At 39.3% G+C, this 23,149-nt stretch overlaps 1 protein-coding gene across 1 annotated transcript in view; it reads left to right on the top strand.

Annotated features, from left to right (window-relative positions):
- Positions 1 to 1,807: 1,807 nt before the first annotated feature.
- LOC131362569 (C1q-related factor) overlaps positions 1,808 to 23,149 on the top strand; it is a 41,744-nt gene continuing 20,402 nt past the window's right edge. The window contains exon 1 of the mRNA XM_058404677.1: positions 1,808 to 2,681. Within this exon, the coding sequence (XP_058260660.1) occupies positions 2,109 to 2,681 (573 nt within the window). The 5' untranslated portion in view covers positions 1,808 to 2,108. The remainder of the gene's footprint in view (positions 2,682 to 23,149) is intronic.

Genomic DNA, 23,149 nt, shown 5'->3' with positions numbered 1-23,149 from the left:
GTGGACACCTGACCATCCCACTCATGTTCTCAGATTTATTCCCATTTTGCTCTTATAATAAGTTTCTCATCTCTTCTCTTCTCATTTACTCTCTTCTGTTCTTTTCTGGTCTCTTCTCATCACTTCTACTCTCTTCTCTTCTCATCTCCTTTCCTTTTCTCTCTTCTCTTGTCTTCTTTTCTCTTCTCTTCTCCTTTCCTTTCTTTTCTCCTCTGTTCTTTTTCTTCTCTTCTCTTCTCTTCTCCATTCCTTTCCTCTATTCTCTTCTCCTCTCTTCTCTTTTCTTCTCCTTTCCTTTCCTCTCTTCTCTTCTCTTCTCTTCTCTTCTCTTCTCTTCTCTTCTCTTCTCTTCTCTTCTTCCACTAGATGTTTTCCACTAGATGTTCTATAAAACAAACTTTGTAGCAAAGGTTTGGGAAAGAATCCCATATGGATTTGATGGTTAGGGGTGCACAAACTTTTGCATTATCATACTAGTAATTTAAGTCAGTTTGTTACCCTGACAAGGATTAGGCTTCATATCTAAAAATCTCCATATCTAAATAGAACCTTTTACTCTTCCTCATTTGTGTGTTGCTTTAGAGCACCACCAAGCACCACCAAGCTCCTCTGCTGGGCAACTGAGCAAGGCTCTTACCCCTCTCTGTTCCATGGGTGCTGTATCATACCTGCCCCTGTGCCCTGACTCCAACTTCCTCAGCTGGGATATGCAAAGAAAGGAATTCCACTGTAATGTATGTGTGGACAAGGTTTCATGCCCTCAGTTCGTCTAATAATTTTAGGTAGCTGGAACGGATTATCTTATAGAATTATATTTTTACACAAGAACTCGCCTCCAGAATGAATTCTATCCAGATGCTGAGGTTCCATGTAGGTTAAGAAATTATTTCACTTTGGAAGCATTTTTAAAATAAGTAATCAATACACGCACATGTATACAGTTCCCTTGTTAGTCGAATTCATTTCTATAATCAAGATGGCTGTGATTTAAAGGTTTTGTCTGATTTCGTCTGATAGGCTTTAGCTGAAAATCAAAAGTGTGCAAAAGCCACGCCCCCAAGTACACCTGAAGTGCAAGAGGAGGAACATTCTATGTAGGCAACCAGGAAGCAGAGATGCCTCATCCACATCATTGTTTTTTTTTTCAGATATGAAAAAGAATTATAATAGAACTTTAACTGTAATTAAAAAAGGGGGTTCTGGTTTCTTTCTTTCTTTTTTTTTTTTTAAAAAGAAAATCACAGAACCCACCTTTACCACTAAGCACTCGATATTAATGAGGGTTAGTTAGATTTGTCACGCTGGGTTTGTTCTCTATTTTTATCCCAAGTTCTTTCCTCATCTCATACGTCTGGCTTTGCGTTTTTAGATTTGCCCTTTTTAATACATCTTTTATATTTGCTCCTCCACACACACACACACACATCTCCTCAGCTCTCCTCTTCTCAGCTGACTTTGTTCCTTCCCTCCCTCGTGTCCTCCTCTCCTCCGCTCTGTGGCTGTGGGGATGTGACTGAGTCTGAGCAGAGAGGAGGGACAGAGGGAAGGAGGGAGGGACAGATGGAGGGAAAGAGGGAGGGGAGGGTCAGTATAAAACTCTCGATCTGTGATTCTGCCTCTGCAAACAGCCCAGGTTTCTCCTCCCCTCCTCTGCATCTGCCGCTCTACTCGCGCTCACACTCGCGCTCACTTTGTCCTCTCGCTCTCCACCCTGCGTCACAGCCTGCAACTCTCTCGACTAAACCCTGGGATTGAGTTTTTTTTAGGGGAGGAGTTGTGTGTGAGGGGATGTAGGAGGTGTGTGAGACTTCAGTCCAGCGCTGGCAGCTAAGCCATCCACCAACAGACGCAGGGAAAGTGACGGCACGTGTGTGTATGTGGGTCTTCTTCTCCTTCACACACACTTCAAGGCACTTTTCAGGATACTAGCTGTGTCCTGCTGTCCTTTCAGTCCTTCACACACACACACACACACACACGCTCCTCTTGGCTTTAGGCTATTTACATCAGGCACCATTTCGGCCCCGGCCAGAGCGACCCTGGCCACCCAGCCGCTCCCGCGCCTCGGTCTGGGCAGGAAGAGCCTGGCAGTGGCGGCTGTAGGTGTTATGCTGCTCCTGGTGCTCGTGGTGCTCATCCCGGTGCTGGTGAGCTCCGTAAGCACCGACGCCGGCCAGTATGAGATGCTGGGTGCCTGCCACATGGTGTGTGACCCTTACTTGAGCAGCAAAAGTGCCGTGACAGGTCCAGCGGGCGCAGGCTCTGAAGCACCGCCGCCACCCTCCACGCTCGTCCAGGGGCCACAGGGGAAGCCGGGACGGCCGGGCAAACCCGGACCTCCAGGGCCACCCGGGGAGCCAGGCCCCCCGGGTCCGATGGGGCCCCCGGGGGACCGAGGGGAAAGAGGGGACCGCGGCACGAACGGCATTAACGGAGCTATCAGCACGGTGACATACAGCACTCAGCCACGCGTTGCTTTCTATGCCGGACTCAAGAACCCACACGAGGGCTACGAGATCCTTAAATTCGATGACGTCGTCACCAACACGGGCAACAACTATGACGGCGCGTCAGGAAAGTTCATCTGCAGCGTGCCTGGCACCTACTTCTTCATCTACCACGTGCTGATGCGTGGAGGTGACGGCACAAGCATGTGGGCTGACCTGTGCAAGAACGGACAGGTGAGAACTGACAGAAGTAGTTATTTTTGGCAAGAACTTCTTGTCTGTTAGCCACGTGCTCTCTGTCTCTCTCTTTATCTCTGTTCTCTTTCCCTCTCTGTTATTCTCTCACATCTCATTATCATGCTGTAATGGAAAGGCTTTTGAAACTGATAGATACTTTCTAATGAATGTTTGACTAATGCAGTAACCTGTATGATTTTGATTGCGGCTAAAAGAAATATATTGTTGTTGACATTTGCCCAAGGCAGCCTAAGCAGATGCAACCCTTAACAAATAGATGACTGCTATAAAACTGCTTTTTAAACGTTGCATTAACATTTTATTTCATGCACGGTTATTAACGTGCATTATTAATGTCCGACCTACGCACGTGCGTTCTTCCTCTTCTAACGCCTTTTATTTATTAATTATTTGCGTAATGAACCAATGCACCAGGATATAGTCATTATAATAGAACCGGTCACCTTTTTTATTTTCTGTAATAACTCGTGTCGGCGGCGGCGTGATGTGTTTATTATTATTATTATTATTGTAATTTTTTAGACAGAAAACGGCAATTAGGTGTTGATTTTATCATTTGGAGTACTAACTCGCGCACAGCGCAATCTCTCTCTTTGTTTGTGTCACTTTATTTGTTTAAATGCATGGCTAATGTCCGGGACTGAGATGTCCGGGCATGCATGCGCATATTTTAATTACATCAGTGGTCATCAAACCTCGTCTTCCCGGAGACGCACAATAAGGTCAGTTGCACAAATCCGAATGCGTAACACGTGATCCTCCTCATCATGGTGTATCAAATGAACTCTGCAGGTATGTCTGATGCACATTAATTAAGTCACTTTGACCGAGAGTCTGTGTCATGTGCATGATCTATTCCGGGCTGCTGCTGGGTTAATGCGTCCCGTCTGGCGCGCGCTCGCGACTCGCCGCCTCAGCGCGCAGCACGCGGTCTCGGCACTGTTTCGCTAATAACAGAGCGCTCGTGAGCTGTGAGTGAATCTCCTAATGCGCGAGAGCTCGCTGCGTTTAACTGTAGAGAAAAGTTTGGGGAGAGAAATCCCTAAAAAAAGAGCTTTGAATGAATGCACATATACAAAGAGTGCTTTCTCACGCCGTCTAAAACGAATATTTTTGTGTTACTTTATTGCCAGCTCTGAAAAAAGTACCAAGAGACCTCATTTAAGTAAAAAAAAAAAAAAAAGGCCTGGTACTGTGTCAAAATCATATGCAATTAAATATGGGTATGAAAATCAAAGAGAGTATACACTTAAATAACCTCAAGCATTCAAGAAAACATATTTACATTTTTACAAAAGATATTTAACCAGTGAAAAGAGCTGACCACAACTCAAACAAGTTGCTAGTCCTGACCACAACTCAACCAAGTTGCTAGTCCTGACCACAACTCAACCAAGTTGCTTGTTCTGTACTGTTTATTTTGGAACATTAGCAACGAACAATACAAACCTAGCTTGCTAATTTAGCAAGCTCGCTCACAAAACTTCACTAGCAAGCTAATAAAAAATCGTACCGGTATTACAAAACTAGCTAGCTTGCAATTTAAGAAACCAATTTACACAACTTGCGCAGCTAGCTAATTTCTCAAACCTGCTTACGAAACCTAACTAGCTATCTGATTTCATAAGCTAATTTACAAAACGTTTGCTGGCTAATTTAACAAGCTTTCCCGCTCAGAAATGTAACCGGCTAGCTTATTTACATATGTGATTTTTTTCATGTGTGATTGATTCAGATTTATTTTATATACTGATGATTTCTCATTCATTTTCATATATCCGGTGTGTTTAATGAAATCCACAGACATGCTAAGTTGAAATCTGCTTTCTCAGGCCAAATGAAATGCACCTTCACACGTTTTTTTACATTATCGCATATTGCTCACATAAATGCCTGCATAGCAAGCGTGCGTGTAAAATATTCATGCATCAGTGATTTACAGTAAACTCATATGACCAAGTGGCTTGTAAATACTCTAACCGTTCGTCCTGAGAGTCATAAAAGTTAACGTAGTGTTGTGTGTAAGCAGTAATAAGTGTTTAATTAGCTTCTATTAATCTGATTAGAGCGACAAGCTGAGCACAGGCTTCGGTTTTAAGCGCTAAATGCAATTCATTATTTCGTTTGTGCGACCATGTTTCCTCTTCTTTTTCTTCTTCTAATTATACTGTATACATGTAGCTGGGTATTTTTAGATGAAAGCAAAAGAGCCTTAAAAAAAAAAGGAAAAAAATAATCATTTTTCTTTTTTCTTTTCTTTTTTTTTTTTTTTTTTTGGCATCACATTCTCACTAGCACTTGCTCTCAACTCTCTTTCACACGTTAGTGTTAGGTGGAATTAATTATCCGTTGCAGTGCAGATTTTCAACACGGCCAGCCCACCACTGTTTTTATGTATTCATGTCGCTAATTAGCAAAAAAATAAATAGAAGCTATTTTTTTTTTCTTTCCCTTTCCAGCAACACGTTTTCATTAGCGTTTGGTATTAACACAAAACCGAAATAATAAAAATGAAAGAAAGAGAGAGGGAGGTTTGCGTTCAAAATGGCTCATCCTATTCTCCAAAATCAGTATCCTGTCTTTTATATATTGACTATTCAACTTGATACCTTTTAAAATGAAGCACACAAACAGACTTTAACAGATAATAGAGGTATGAATGAGACAAGCTTCTTGCGAGCACCTCAGTGAGAAGAATTGGTACCATGCTCCTGACCCTGAAGTCAAATTCAAGTGCAATTTCCTTCCAAATATGTTCAGCTCTTTTATTTAATGTTTAATGTGACCCAAATTGTATTAACATTCTGATTAAAGACTGGTGATGAAAATTATGCAATAATGCAAGCAAGAAAAGTGGAGTAGCAAAAAACATCTAGACTGTTGTGGTTAAAATGTAAAAATTCTTGAGGAATGAATTATTTATATGAACTGTGAATGGTATGTTCTGAAGTGTTTTATTCCTCTACAGCTTTATAATACAGCAATATGCCAATCATTCAAATGTTTTATTTGCTAAAGAAGGTCATACTATCCAATTCAGTTGTCATCACTGCAATAAAACACTCTTACCATCCTAATTAATCTAGAGTATGCTACAGGATTGTGAATAACTGTGTTGGATGTTGTTACCGATGATAAACATACATTTATGCTTGAAATAAATCTAAATGCTGTAAAATAACAGGGGTGTAGCCACAAGTGCCTGATGGTGGTTGCTTGTTACCCTATTTGCCATCCCAAAATCTAATCCTGAAGTAAATTCAGGCAAATAGTGAAAGATATCTGAAACAAATCTAAATCATTGTAGTATTTTGAGTAAATCCTTCTGAAGCCCAATATAATAATATTTTTTTGCTCCGCAAAAAGTCTCTTCTATATCATATAATATTATACTGTGTATTTAGTGCCTCTGTGAGTGTTGCCTAAAACCCTGGACATGACACTGTATATTTCACCAGAAATCTCTTACTTCTGTTTGTATCCAATTTGGCATCAAGGACTTTGGCCAGACTGGCGATCTTTCAGGACTAGACTCCAGCTGAGTTCTCAGGGAAACAGTCCGACTTCCACAAAGTAAATGTCACTTTCAAAAGGGCTGGCAGTCATTAAAGAGCACGGAGGAAGAGGCGGTGTAGTGGTGGGAAGGACAAAAGAGAGAGACATTATCCGTATCCGGATAATCTGAGAGTAGTCGCTGCAATATAATTATTGTAATGTTGTAAATGAGGCTCGTTATAAGGAAAACCCCAGCGGTGCTAATTTGTTGGGGAGTTGTGTTTTCGGGGTGAACTGTGAGGAGTCTGTGATGAGATCTCAGTGGTGTTTAACAGAAGAAAAGATATTCAAGGAGCTAAAAAAAAGGGGGGGGGGATAAGAGATTTCACGTTTTAGTCTTAGCTTTTAAATATAATAGAATGAGAGCTTATTACATTTACAGCTTTTGGCAGACGCCCTTATGCAGAGCTATTTTCATTTTATCTCATTTCATACAACAGAGCGTAAAGGGCCTTGCTCAGGGGCAGCTTGGTGGACGTGAGATTCAAATGCACATCCTTCTGACCATTAGTCCAACACCTTAACCACTGCTCTACCACATCCCCAGCCCCAAGGTCTGTGAAATATATTCATGAAATTTTATGTTGATGTAAATTTCCTCACTTATGAAATGATCTGAGTGACACAAATGAAAGGAGAAACTGGATCTTTCCTTCTATTCCGATATAACTAGAAAAGGAGCAAGAGTCAGACTTTACAGCATTTGGCAGACATCCTTATACAGAGTGACTTACATTTTATACAACTGAAGGTAAGGGCCTTGCTCAGGGGCCCAGGAGTGGCAGCTTGGTGGACCTGGGATTTGAACTCACAACGTTCTGAGCAGTAGTCTAACCACTACATTACAACATTCCCATTCATTTTTATGCTATTTAAAGATGATGAGAAAGCTTTAGAATAAATCACTAAAGTGCTGCTGCATCACTCTATGTAGGTGAGGACTAGTGCTGCATTGACATCCATCCATCCATTTTCTATACACGCTTTATATCTAATTAGGGTCACGGGGATCTGCTGGAGCCTATCCCAGCACACACTGGGCGAAAGGCAGGGGTACACCCTGGACAGGTCACCAGTCCATCACAGGGCCACGCTGCATTGACAACAATTGGGAATTTACCAAATGTCCTCTAGCCTTCTGAAGACAGAAATGAAATTTACGCTCACTGTACACTTCCTTCAGAAAACTTTGAAAGAGAATTAAACAAGTCTTAGTGATTTTTTTTAACCAGATGTGATGATTCACTAATGATAGTGTTGGAAATGGCATGAAAGAGCAGGTTGATTAAAGTCTTGGAGAAAGAGAATTTCTATTTCAATTAATTTTTTAAAGACAGTTCAAAAATCTGACCTCACACTCTCGTTTGTCGTTCTTACTTTCCACTCTGAGTTGAAGTGATGTCAAGGGATACCAATTCGGAGAAATCTGAGCTTTTTTCCTACTTTTACAAATTACGAGCTGGAAAGCCATTTAAGTCGATCTGACATATACTGGGAAGTCGGAAACTTCCCAGTTATGAGAGCAGCATCAATCTGTCAGCAGGTAGCAGAACAGCATTGTGGGAAATGTAGGAATGCTGGATGCTGTTGAAGGTCATGTGTTAATTGGAAATGATCATTAACGTCTAAGGGTGGATTGTGGTTTTGTGATCTTGTCCGAGCTCCAGATGATGTGGGGGTTTGGGTGAATCACGGAGTTGACTTGGTCCAACATGTGAATCATTTTGATTAAAAAAAAAAAAAGAAATCAGGCTTTTCAACTTAGCATCAAAAGTGTGTCTGTTTATTTTTTGAATATAACTCCATAGAATTTTGACCACATGACACATCCCTAAGAGGTTGAGATGAATCATTTGAGACATTTGAGAATCGTTTACTTTTCTCACTTCCGTCTACATTTTACCCCGAGCCCCTGAGCTGCGCTTATTATTGCTGCAAAAATGCAGGCTTTGGTATTTGAATGCTTGCAAGAGTGCATTTAGCCATGCTGACTTCACTGTGGCGTTCAGAACCTGGTGATTTTGTAGCAGTGTGTGTATGTGTGTGTGTCTGTATAAGTGAACGGTCTCTCAGACTACAGTATGTGCCCTCTGCACTCCTGAACTCGAGCTGAATTTCCTCAGCGTCTACTGCAGTGTACGTGCAAGCAGCATAGTTTCAGCATTTCTTTAGCTAATATAAAAAATTGGCTTATATAAACATATTAGCAATGCGCTTTCCTTGACCTATGACTCGAGGGTACAAAAAAAGTGCTTCCAAATCCACTAAGTGCAGGTTTCGAAGATTATTTGCTTCAGAGCAGAGTGCAGGGAATTTGTTCTTGGACACAGTGTTTATGCAATAAGGCATGCTGTGGATTGACCACCAACATTATTTCTCAAACCATGACACTAAGAGTCTAATAAATACTGCTCTCATTCAGCTCCAAGGAGAATGTAACCCAGAGTAATCGACTGCATTATGGCCTTTCTTTCTTTCTTTCTTTCTTTCTTTCTTTCTTTCTTTCTTTCTTTCTTTCTTTCTTTCTTTCTTTCTTTTCTAAGGAGCTGTATGTAATTTTCTGGACTGCATTAGCAATTCTTTTAATCTCGAAGGCTTTTCAGACTACCCTGGGCTGTGGTAGCTTAATGGTTAAGGTGTTGGCCTACTGATTGTAAGGTTGTAAATTTGAGTCCCAATTCCACCATTGCAAGGCCCTTAAACCTTGCTTGCTTACGTGTATAAAAAGTTGTTAAAGTTGCTCTAACCCTGGCTAGAGGAGTGTTTCACACTTAAAGCCCCTTTTACCTGGGATTATGAAGCTCTGACAACTTTTACAGTCCACACTGTGATGCCAAACTACAGTCCAGTACAATGTGAAAGGATTTGCTGTTAGAATGTTGTCGCTTAGCAACAGAAACCCAATCAGAAACTGAACAGCGCTTTCAGTCTCATATCAGGCGAAAACCAGGACGTAGCTGAACAACACTGAACAAAAATGGCTCTGTAGATAGAGTCGGATGGCGAAACACCGAATATCACGGAAGTGTATGACGTAACAAGGGGGAAAATACGACACACTGGACTCGGATATCAACCAGTGAATGGCTGGTCGCTACACGGTGCTTCTTCTTAATACAGTTCTTAAGAAAACTTGGCAACAATCGATAAACATAGAGATCTTTAATACCTGCCTGGTCAGAGACACTGGGGTTTAAATTAATTTCCTTATATTGTTTTAAACATAGGCAACTAAATTTGTTGGATTATCTGTTTATTATTTTTTAATACGCTTTCTAGTTTAAGCCACGCCCACAACAGGCCAAAAACAGATAAGAATTAAATAGAAACAGATACTGGCATTATGTTATATCACCTCCTCTGTATAGCGCGAGAAAATTCTGCGCTTGGATTTTGAATCTTGTGTAAAATTCCATTAACGTTGCATCGGTTTTTTTCTCCAACAGTTCAAACATTGACCAGTGAGATTAATGTCTCTAAGGAATGTGGCAAAAAGTGATTATAAAGAAGCTACATGAATTTTTTAGGGGAAATGGGCGGGGCGGAGTACCACCTAGGGGTGGAGCTAAACACTGGGCACAAATCCTGAAGTGAACTCAGAATATTCATAGTTCTTCGATAGACTTTCTGGAAGATTCTTCCTTTAAAGATTTTTAAAGTTGAAGAACTCTACACCAGAGAGTTTTCCTATCACCTAGACACACTTTCTGAAATTGTAATAGGAATTTATTTGTTTCGTGGAATTTTATGATTATTACAGGTTGGGGAAATAAATTCAGAATTACTTACTGCACCTTCAAAACTGTGAGTTTTAATAAATTATATTCACCGACGTCTAGATCCATGACACCATCTTTAATTTCTTTAGCACGTCTACAGTATCTGCTCTACACCGCTGTCAGAAAACTCTGCTGCTTCACGCCACGCTACTTTAAATCTTTCTCTGCGTTTGTTCCTGCTGCCAAAGCCGCGGCATTAAGGAACAGCAGAGTCAGTGCAAATGCAAACACGAGCGTGTGGATATCACTGCATTTCTTTTTTAACAACGGAAACGAGTAAGCGTGTTAGACCATATGCTGTTATAAAACAGCGTCTGGCAGAGGCACTGCGTGTCGCTCCCCGGAGATCTGTCTCATAGACACTTAAAGCACACCCGATAGACACCATCCCCGCCCCCTCCCTATGCACCTAAACCCCCACCTACCCCTCTGAGAGGCGGCTAATCTTTATAAAGCGGTTACCACCTCACTAATTAAACAGCCCGAGAGAGGAGTGTGTGTTTGGAGGTGCCTTCTCCTGTTGATTTTCAGGAAAAGCTCATATTTGCTTCCTCTGCATTGCGTTCTGTGTCTGTGTGTGTGTGTGTGTGTGTGTGTGTTTGTTGATGATACCCCACATACATACATCTTCCCAAAGTCGAAACTTTTTTTCCTGTAACATCTAAAAATCGTATTGAATGTGTCGTTTATCAAGGAGTCGACTCTTTGAATCGAATCATTTAAGTGAACAATGACAGTTGACTCCTTTTCATTTTGCTGAGCGTTCATCAGTACTTCATGATTAATAGATAAATGCGCGATAAATAGATCTACAATTTTGGGTTTTATTTTATTTATTTATTTAATTTAAATAGGGAGCAGATGAAAAGGAGTCGATTGGGAGTCGGATGACTGAGTCATCTTCCGTTGGTAAAGTGTTGTGATATCACTAGTAGGTAGATACACACCTCAGTTTGTCAGGTGGGACGTGTTATTTATTTATTTATTTTTAATAACAGAATGGCTTAGACTATATATAATCATTTATTTGAATATTGTTTCTATAGTAACAGCCCATAAGTACTCGCATGATGGACGATCCCCATTATCGTAGCTCATAAATAAACAGAATAAGCGTAATCGTTGATACACCATTAGTAGTATGTTTATTTCTGGAAGGAGCCTCCAGTGTTAGTGCTTTGTACCTTGCACAAAACTCGTTGATTTGAGTTAATTCTACTTCACTGATTAAAAACGCTAGCTAGAGAGAGGGTCCTTGTCTAGCCTAAGCTACATTACTAGTGGTAAAAGAACAGAAATCTGAGAGGAAAGGAGGAGCATAGAGGAACAGAAAAGACTGGCAAGAATGTTTTGTGCAGCCAAACAGCTTCTACATCGTCCTGATAGTCCTGAAAAAATTTTGAAGGCACATTTAGAAATGGTATATTGACCATTTTTTCTCCAGCACATGTCTGACTGACTTTTTTTTTTATCCCTGTATGCCTAAAAGCATTTGAAAACTGTTTTTTTTTTGCAGTAAATGTAGTAGAAATGAAATGAAATACCAAATAATACCAAAAGTGTTTTATTGTTTTTTCTCTGATTCAAACCCAACACACAAACAGAAAAGGGAATTTGTTTCCCATAGTGTTAAATGTAACTCTAAACAGATAAAAAGTCTTCAATAAACAACAACTGATGAAAAAAATTGTTGGCAAATTCCTGTGGTGTAAGAGGAATAAAACACTTTTATTAGATTTTCTGTTGCAGGAAGTCAGTCAACTTATATGTGGTAGCAATGGCATAAAATCCTGCGCCATTAATCCTTCAGGACTTTAATATTAATTAACACAAAATCAAGCAAATCTGTATATTTTTATTTATTTATTCATTTTTTTAATTAGCGCTGATTTGGGCTGAGACGTGCCTGTGGTTGTGATTTCACCAATTCGGGGGAAAAAGCACTAAAAAAACTTCGCAAGTTGCATCACAAATAAAAAAAAAAAAAAATTTTCCTATAAAAGCGTTATTTTACTTATTTATTTATTTATTTATTCATTGATTGATTGATTTATTTTATTTATTTTTATTATTTTACCCTTTTTTATGAAAGGGTTTTGTCTAATTGCTGGCATGAAGAATCCCGTAGATTTGTGGGATTGTATTTAGAAAAAGCACAGGTTTGTGTGTGTGTGTGTGTGTGTGTGTGTGTAGTACTGTATTTTGCAGATTTGCTCTGTTGATGTTTCATTAAGAGCTTACGACTGTAATTTTAAAGGTCTTGTACTTGGATTTTATTCCTCTCTAAATCTGGAGAAGACTTTGTTGACTTTAGGATAGTTTCCCCCAACACACACACACACACACACACACACATACACACACACACTCCGAAAAGCACCCACATACAGTAGACATCCCTCTTCATCTATTTTCAATCTGCGTTCCAAATCCTCTTCCCAAACTCGTCGCTTTCACCCCTCCATATGCTTATTTGTGAACACTTCTTTTTCCTCTCCATGCCAGATATTCTTCAAAATGAAAAAAATAAAATAAAATAATAATAAAAAAAATCTCCCTCCTATCCCCGGCTCCACATGTCAGCTGTCTTGCTTTTCTGCAGGTCTCCTGCATTTCCTCTTCTCCTCTTCTTCTTCTTCTTCTTCTTCTTCTTCTTCTTCTTCTTCTTCAGTGCGAAGTCGAGACGCGTCGAGAGCCGAAGCCGAATCCGTTTCTGAGTTGGGGAACAGGAGGTAAAGAGGGCCAGAGAAAGGGAAAGACAAAGGTGTAAGCCGAGACACTTGTACTGTGCCAGCAGAGCTGCTTAATCATAATTAAAAACCTTGAACGCGAGCCAGGCGGCGTTGGCACTCGTCCTCCTGTTCCTCCTGTTCCTTCTGTTAATATTGCCATTAATCCTCGCAAGCCTGTTTGGACTTCATTATAGCCGAACGCATCCAGACTCTGTCTCCGGTGGATTTTCTCCTGCGGGCTCGTGCTCTCGGTTCATCAAAGCGACACCATCCGGATATCCTTCTCCTTATCTCTCTATCGCCCTTTATACAAATAAACACGTGTTGTTATCAGATGTCACAATATAGCCACATATTAAAGGTGATCCTTATCACAGTAAACACAGTGACAGGATTCAAAGCATCCAGCAATTCCTTCTTAGTTTCTGTCTTTCATTTTTTTTCCCCCTGGACGTCGTTTTAAAAAATTCTTGGAACAGACACGTCGCACAAATCCGAAATCTGTCACCGTTTGTAAACGCCAGATCGGCTACAGTAGACTACAGAACATTTCACTATAACGACCTACATTCATTTATTTTTGTATGTTTAACACTAAAAGACAACAGTCTACAACAGTCTCTGACTTCTTTAGGGTAAAAAATAAAGAAGAAATCCATGATATTGTACATGGTAATTTCACATTGTTTGTCTGACATTATGTAGCTGAACCGCTGCGCCTTGGTAGCTAATATTACCTCAGATTGTAGCTAAGCAGTGAAGTTGAAAATCTACAAAAAAAAACAGCTATCTGTGGTAAAAGAAAAAGCGTTAAACCAGCAAATATTACCTCAGAATGTAAAGCCAGCTAACCACTGGAGTCGAAAATATGCTACACCAGCTAAAGTTACCTCAGACTGTAGCTAGCTAATGTTGTGTGCTATTGCAGCTAACATTACTTCAAATTGCAGCTAGCTTAGCAGTGTAGTTACAACTGTATTACTCAATCCAACTTTTTCTTTCAGATTGTTGCTTGTTAGCTATGTATTAAAAAAGTTAACATTACCTCAGATTGTAGCTAGCTAGCTATGTGTTCAAACAGTTAACATAACCTCAGATTGTAGCTAGTTAGCTATGAGTTAAAACAGTTAACCTCAGATTGTAGCTAGCTAGCTATGTGTTAAACCAGTTGAAATTACCTCAGACTGTAGCTAGTAAGCTAACTTTATCTGTCTTAGAATGTTGCTAGCTAGGCAGTATAGTTGAAATTGTGTTAAACGAGAAAATATTAGCTTCTACAAATGTCTAGCTTTGCCAAGTAGCTAGCAAAATACATGCTATTTCTCTCTCTCTCTCTCTCTCTCTCACACACACACACACACACACACACACACACACACACACAGATAAACACAAAAAAAAGCCTCCAGCTTGTCATGGAAACAGTAAAGCGTCAGGAACGTGTTTGTTCTGTTTGTTCGTTTAAACCCCTGTGTTTTTTGTTTTGTCTTGTAAAGTATACATCCGTTCTCCTTGTCCCGAGTTTGCCCGGTTCTCCACTTTATTAATGTTTCTTGTTACCTGAATATTTCCTGTCATTTCATTTTTAAACCTCTAACGTTCTGAATAAACTTCCTTGAATTATTTTATGATCACAAGTCTGATCTATATTGAGTCTGTTGGCTTTCAGTGTGTTGCAGACGTGTGTTTTTCCCTCTGTTGAATAACTTTACACGGACTTTTAGTGGTTGAAGATCAAATTTGAGCACATAGCTAACTAGCTACAATCTGAGGTAATGCTAGCTGGTTTAACCCATAGCTCTCTAGCTACAATCTGAGGTAATGCTAGCTGGTTTAACCCATAGCTCGCTAGCTACAATCTGAGGTAATGCTAGCTGGTTTAACCCATAGCTCGCTAGCTACAATCTGAGGTAATGCTAGCTGGTTTAACCCATAGCTCGCTAGATACAATCTGAGGTAATGTTAGGAGTTAACACATACCTCGCTAGATACAATCTGAGGTAATGTTAGCTGGTTTAACACACAGCTCCCTAGATACAATCTGAGGTAATGTTAGCTGGTTTAACACACAGCTCCCTAGATACAATCTGAGGTAATGTTAGCTGGTTTAACACAGCTCGCTAACTACAGTCTGAGGTAATGTTTAGATGAATAAGCACTTGCAGCATCTCAGAGAGCAGAAAAGGGTTTGATATCAACATTTACTTTGAAGATGCAAATATTTGTGTGGAGAAAAAATAACCGTTTTTGTTTTTGTGGAACTTTTCCATGAACACTACAAAATTCTTAATGTCCTGAGTGTCTACTTTCATATGAGCTTCATATTAACCACCACTGTGGAGTGAGACATGACAAAGACATGAAAATGCTGAACACAGACATGACCAAATCCTATCCTCTTCTTACGTGACAGAAAAATAAAAACCTGTGGTTCTGAAGGCTTTTTAACGTCGTAAGAAACGTTAACGCTGGAGACTCTTTTCCAAAACAACTCAAAGGAACATCTCCTGACAGAAGACTTCGCCATATCAATAATTCTACCCGTTTTATTCATTTATGTGACCCATCCAAGCTTCTTTGAATGAGTTGCTGCTATAGAAACGATAACGTATTAGAAAGAGCACATTTAATATAACCACGTGGATTTGATTTGTGAGTCAACGTGAAGATTGAGACTTGATCAGCACTATGGTGTAAACAAATGTGATGTAGATAGATAGATAGATAGATAGATAGATAGATAGATAGATAGATAGATAGATAGATAGATACCTTATTCATACCAATGGGCAATTTACATATTTAATATGAAGTGCTTCAAAAGCAGGCAAAGCTTTGTTTACTAAGGAATAAAGCTCGCATACCGATGTTATGTTTAATAATCTCTGAAAAATAGTCGCATTTCATTCTTTTTTACGCCGACAAAATTGTAACACGGTGCTCCATTTTATGGTTTCTCACTCCAAAATCATTGCAGGGTGCACACACTTTTGCACCTATCTATTTAGGACTAGAATTCAGGGCTGGTGGAAGGAAAAAACACAGACATGACTAATCTGTATGCTGATGAAATACCGCATATAAAGCATATAAAGGGCATCTATAGCAGAAAAGATTGCTTACGCTACTTCCTGGTCCAGACGAAGGCTTTTCTCTACGGGGTAAATTCCTTCCCGACGTGCAGGCTGTTGGTAATTTATACAGGAGTAGCATGTAAAACGTGACGAACACTCGGCCATCTGGATAAACACGTGTTAGAGTCCTGATTTAATTAAGGATCGAGTTTGTAAAGTTGCACTGATTATTCGTGTGAGTCTGAGTGTACAGTATGTTCACCGGAGCATCTAAGGCTTGTTTTTTACACTTTCCTGGTCAGAGATTTTTATGACGTTTCAACACAACTGGCTCCAAGAACCAGAAACTTTTGGATGCTTGGATTGAAACAGGTCCTCAGAGCTACAATGTACTGAAATATTTGAAGTTATTGAATTGTTGTTGTTTTTAGCTGTATAAAAGAAAATGAGCCTCTCATTTTTATTCAAGTCTATATTCTTTGAAGAGAAAGAATGTAGTAGTGTGTAGTATGTATTATTATTATTATTATTATTATTATTATTATTAATATTAATATTAATTAAGTAATTATTTATTTAATTTTATTTTATTTTACTTATTTTATTTATTCATTTTTTAAACCCCAATTTTAAATAAAACTTTTCTCCTAATAAAGATTTTATTTATTAATTTATTTTTTAAGGAAAAGTTTCATTATATTATGTTTTCAAATATTTTACTCTTTTTGGACTCGTGAGAATACTATATACTTTTATATACTTTTAGATACTGTATATCAGTATATATATATTTAAGGACGAACCCATGATTTTTATCATACATAATTAATCTCCATAAGTGCAAAAAAAAACCCCTTTTTCATTCCCCAATCAAACTCTAATAGAATAAAGTTAAACCAGAATTCCATTTCCATATTTTTTAGAAAGAAATATAATAAAGTATTCATATAAATAGTCATGCTATTCTAGGCCTATAATCTAAACAGTACCTAAGCTCCATTTCTATAAATGTAGACGTAAGATCATGCACTAAGCCACGCCCACAGAGTTTCCTTCATCATAAGCTGATATCTGGCCTCAGAGTGAAGAGAAAAGAAAAGTTTTTCACAAGAAATAAAAGTTTTTGAAAGGTCTAATTAAGCGATAACTGGCAGATAAAGCCAGAAAGTTTCATTGTTATGGAGAGTTCTTAGATAACAACTGGTTATTTAACAGTCTCTCAGTCACTCGCTCCTCTAATCAGGCAGCGAGGAGGCGGGGCCAAGACCTTCGCCCTGATCTGTTGTCTAATTGGACGCTGCGTTTGCCACTCGGCGGAGTGGAACATTAAGGAGGCTGTAATTGGGTGTTGTCAGGTCATTAGCGGTGGACTTGTCCAGGCTGGACGGAAATGCCGAGCACGTCAAAGCCGAAAGCGGAGAGCAGCTAGGAAAAAGCCTCATTTATGAGAGAGCAGCGGAAAATCCTGAAGTCACAGCTCAGAGGCACTGGCCTCGCTCTTCAAACACACACACATCAGTCAAACACAGTTCCTACGAGGCTGTGTGTGTGTGTGTGTGTGTGTTGTGTGTGTGTGTGTGTGTTAGGGCTGCTCACAGCATATGCACTAAAATAAGCGCCTGACTGATTCGTTCTCGGCTCACACACTGACTCATGAGAGGGTTCGCTCTGTATAATGAGCACATATAAACACACACACGCACACACACGCACACACACACACACACACAGCACACATCATTTCACATTATTTCTCTTATGATGAATTCAGACATCGACACACATCCACACACACACACATATCCGCTCACACACACTTCAACACACACACATCACTCATACTCGCATCCACACACACTCACATCCACTCACACACACACTCACATCCGCTCACACACACATCACTCACACACACTTACATCCACTAACATATCCACACACACATCCACACACATTCACATCCATGCACACACACTTAAATCTACACACTCACATCTACACACAGTTACACACACACACTCACTTATATCCACTCACATATCCACACACACACAGAATCGTGTCCAGTTCTGGAGCTGAAGTCCTTTAAAAGATTCAGAAACGACAAGAAACTTTTCATTCTTATCCACAGGGCCATAAAAAATTAAAGCTGTAGTATGTAAGATTTTCATTTCAAAACAAAATCAAGTAAAAGCGTGAGAAAGAGTGTTTTTGCCGTTATATTATTTTACATTGACTGTATTTGGCAGAGGCTCTTATCCAGAGCGACTTACATTGATCTCATTTATAAAACTGAGCACTGTGAGGGTCAAGGGCCTCGCTCAAGGGCCCAACAGAGTCAGCTTGGCAGATCTGGGATTTACTTTGTGCACAGAACTGATGTCATACACCACCTCGAGTATCATCTTGACTCAGGTTTATGAGAAATGAAAACAAAAAACACCATACACGAGCAGATGTGAGAGTTTTGTCAGCAAGCTTTTATTTCAGAACTCTTTTATTTTTCTTGCAACAGCAATGATTCAGGGTTATGTTTCCAGACAATAATAATCTTTTTAATTATTTTTCTAAAGAATGACGCATCGTACATTTAGACCTTTTATATTTACGCCCATGAAAAAGCTAGTTTCTGTTCTCGCTTCTGTTATAGCGACAACACTCTCACCTAAAGTGATTGTATCTATAGATTAATACACATCTGGAAACCCAAAAAACTTCCATATATGAGCTTGTTAGGGTAAAAACGCAGTGTGATGTCAGAATACAGTGGAACCTTGGCATACAAATTAAATCCGTTCTGGAGGCGAGTTCTTAAGCTGAAAATTTGTATTGCGAAACAAATTTTCCCATAAGAAATAATGTAAATGCAGATAATCCGTTCCAGCCACCCAAAAATACGACCAATATTCCCAATATGAAACGTATGTAAACTGTATGGCTGCTTTCAAAGAAGTGACCCAAGACAAGCATTCCATGTCAAGCCTCCTCACAGGAAGTCGTGCCACCAAGCTTGGGCTAAAAATAGAACAGACCACCAACGCCACCAATCTGTCAACAAAAAAATGCCGGAAAAATCACCAAGCTTTTGAACACATGCTGAAGGCTACGTTGGTATCGTGGGTTGACTCTTTCCAAACAGCTTTCACTGACTGAAAAAAAATTAGCACGATTTGTAAACTCGCTTCAGTTGGCTTCGCTTGGCTTGGCTTTCCACTGATGCTAACAAGTTTTGAGCGGCTCCCGGACGTACACACAACGTTTGCTTCGGTTTCGCTTCGTTTGTGTGCTGAAGATGCTTCGTATGCCGATGCAAATTTTTTGCAAAATTTCAATTCTTAAGGCAAAAATATGTACATTTACATTACAGGCATTTGCCCTTATCCAGAACAACAATTGAGGGTTAAGGGCCTTACTCAGGGGCCATTTGATGGACCTGGGATTCAAACTCACTACTTTCTGATCAGCAGTCCAACACCTTAATCACTAAGCTACCACATCCCATCTGTAAGGGAGGGCATTCATATGCTGAGGTTCCACTGTATTTAGATTCATTGGGTGCCATTACTTTTTCACACAGATAGACCAATAGACACATAGTGTTAATGTCTATTCATTCTCTCTCTCTCTCTCTCTCTCTCTCTCTCTCTATCTCTTACACACACACACACAATGATTAACAAGAAGACATCGTAGCTCTTGGCGAAGTTCTTCTGTAAACATCTTGACGCCTCGATGATGCTTCACTTAGACTCGCTGTCATCAGGTCTGATGCGTAACATTTCACACACACACACACACAGACACACACACACACACACACACACATACACGCCACTGGTTAGTGGTCAGGTGAGTGTGTGTGTGTGTACTCTACACCTAATTCACCTCTGGAAATAAACAAGTGCTGCTACATGATAACGGCTCTCGAGCCGGCGATTTCTGATGAATTGCCCAATTCATGAAGAATGTATGGCGCAGCAATATCCTTTTCTCTCTCTCTCTCTCTCCCTCTCTCTCTCTCTCTCTCTCCTCCCCCGAAGACCACAATTACCGCACTCCTCATTATGCAGCCGAGACGACGGGAAGCCACTCCATCAATTTTGAGACTCCTTATAAGTATCGGAATACACACATGGCGTCCCTAACCCACTAAATCTGCTCTCCGAAGAGCCGGGCTCGCCGCTCCGCATCGTCCTCATGCTGCTAAAGACTTCCTGAAGATTCATAATCCGGGGAGCTGTGTATGCTATTCCAAAGATTTTATTTATTTATTTATTTATTTATTTATTTATTTATTTATTTATTTATTTATTTATTTATTTATTCTGGAGAGCTTGTGGGATGAGCGATGTTCTCATTAGGGTTTTTTTATTTATTTATTTATTTATTTATTTATTTTTATTTTTTTAGTTCGAATCAAAAGTTTGTAGAAGTTGCAGCCTAATGGGCTCATTTAAGTTTGTGGATCAGAGGCTAAGGTGGACATTAAAGCGTCCCTGAACATGCAATTTTAAAGCGGTGAATATAATCTGTGTTGAATAATAAATAACTGAGAAATGACCAAACACCATAATCTTTAAAAATACAAATCGTAAAAGCGCCCGTGTTTTCCTACTAGCCCGCTAGCTCCCGTTTATCACGACTCATAGTGGGATTTTTTTTTTTGTCTCGGGTTTCATCATCTATCCCGTTTAGACTGCGAGATATAAAAAGTTTTTCTTCACTTAATTAAACAAAGCGAAGTCATACGTCAACGTGACCCTGAGCCGGATAAAAAGCGCTTACTGAAGACGAATGAACATCAAACGTTAAATCTTTATTATGCTGCTGTGTTTTTTTTTTAATGCTACACATTTTGGGTGTTTTTTTGTGACTAATCACTTTTACGGCATCTTCTTCATCATCAACAACCAGGTTTCTCCTTCTTGTTTTTTAAAATTCCAATATGTTTCAATGGAACAGACTTAGTCGGTGGTTTGGAAACAATATTAAGCAGTGATTAGGGACAATACCAAGCTGTAAGCGGTGATTAGTGATTGGTTGTTAATGTGGAATAATGGTGGTCATTGGTGGATGAGAAAAACGGTGATTAGTTATTGTTATGATTTTTTGGGAATGATTGGTGATCAATGATTGGTTTTTTTGGGAAAATGATCATGAGTGATTGATGTTTAGGTTGTTGAGGTCAGTAGTTAGTGTTTGGAACCATTGGTGATTGGTCATTATGAACAATGTTGATAAGTGATTGGTGATTGGGAACAATGGTGATTGGTCATAAAATACAATGGTGATCGACGAATAGTGTTTAGGAACAATGGTGATCAGTGATTGGTTGTTGCAGCTAATTGTGATCGTGTGGTCAGCAATTGGTGGATGAGAAAAATAGTGATTAATAATTGTTTTTTTAGGAATGATTGGTGATCAATAATCAGTGGTAGGGAACAGTTGTGATAATTGGTTGTTTTTATGAACAGTAGCTGTCAGTCATTGACGGTTGGGAAAATGGCGATAAGTGATTGATTTTAGGAACAATGGTGGTCAGTAATTGGTGGTCGGAACCAATGGTGATTGGTCATTATGAACAATGGTGATGAGAGATTAGTGGTTGGAACCAGTGGTGATCGGTCATTAGTTGTTGCAACTAATTGTGATCGTGGTGGTCAGTAATTGGTAAACGAGGAAAATGGTGATTCGTAATTGTTTTTTAGGAATGATTGGTGATCAATAATTAGTGGTAGGGAAGAGTTGTGATAAGTTATTTTTATGCTTTTTATGAACACTAGCTGTCTGATTGGTGGTTGAGAAAATTATGATAAGTGACTGACTTTAGGAACAATGGTGGTCAGTAATTGGTGGTCAGAACCAATGGTGATTGGTCAGTATGAACACTGGTGATCGGTCATAAAATACAGTGGGGATCGACGTATGGTTTTTAGTAACAGTGGTGATCAGTGATTGGTTGTTGCAACTAATTGTGATCGTGGTGGTCAGTAATTCGTTAATGAGAAAAAAGGTGATTAGTAATTGTTGTTTATGAATAATTGGTGATCAGTGATTGATTTTTTGGAACAGTTGTGATAAGTGATTGGTTTTTATGAACAATAGCTGCCAGTGATTGGTTTTGGGAAAATGATGATAAGTGATTGATTTTAGGAACAATGGTGGTCAGTAATTGGTGGTCGGAACCAATGGTGATTGGTGATTATGAACAATGGTGATGAGAGATCAGTGGTTGAAACCAATGGTGATTTGTCATTATGAACAATGGTGATCGGTCATTGGTTGTTGCAACTAATTGTGATCGTGGTGGCCAGTAATTGGTGAATGAGAAAAATGGTGAATAGCAAAATTTTTTAGGAATGATTGGTGATCAGTGATTGGTGGTTGGGCAGAGTTGTGATAAATGATTGTTTTTATGAACAACAGCTGTCAGTGATTGATGTTTGGGAAAATGATGATAAGTGATTGATTTTAGGAACAATGGTGTGGTGATTGGTCATTATAAATGATGGTGATCAGTGATGGCATTTTAGGAATAATAGTTATCAGTGATTCGTTCTTAGGAACAATGGTGATCAGTGATTGGTTATTGGGACTAATTATGATCAGTTATGAGCAATTGGTGGATAAGAAAAATGGTGATTGGTAGTAAGGATTGATTGGGGATGGGTGATTGGTGGATGGGAACAGCAATCATGATCAAAGATAGATTTTTAGGAACAGTGTTGATAAGTGATTGGATTTTATGAACAGTGATAATCGGTGATTGGTGATTGGAAACAATCACAGTGATTGATGAGAACAATGGTGATCAGTGATTGACTGGAAGAATGGTGGTGGAAGCAATTGGTTTTTAGGAAGTATGGTGATCATTGATTGGTGATTGGCTGGTTATCAATCACCTGCTGTCTATGCTGTGATGTGAGTTGCAGAGCCATATGGAGTGCAGGAGTGTAGCTAATATCAGCTCATAAAGTCTAGTAAGACCCTTTACAAAACATAAAAAAATTAAAAATATCTAACAAACATATATAAAAAATTTCTAGAAAGTGATTGCTATTATTTATTTATTTATTTTTATCAGCATGTCAGTAGTGTTGAGTTGCCTGGTTTGAACACGGCACTTACACTAAAAGCATGAGGGAATCTGAGAGGTGGCTCATGTTCAGATCATTTTAAAATAAAAGTGATAAATTTACTGGTGGTTGTTGATGTGAAACAAAAAAATTGCTATATCCTCATTTTCCAAAAAAAAAAAAAAAAAAAAAAAGACAGGTTCTCAGAGAGGTTCCTGATAGGTTCTT

The sequence above is a fragment of the Hemibagrus wyckioides genome, linkage group LG02 (genome assembly GCF_019097595.1).
Source record: "Hemibagrus wyckioides isolate EC202008001 linkage group LG02, SWU_Hwy_1.0, whole genome shotgun sequence".
NCBI classification, from domain to species: Eukaryota; Metazoa; Chordata; class Actinopteri; order Siluriformes; family Bagridae; genus Hemibagrus; species Hemibagrus wyckioides.
This window is presented reverse-complemented; position numbering and strand designations above follow the sequence as displayed.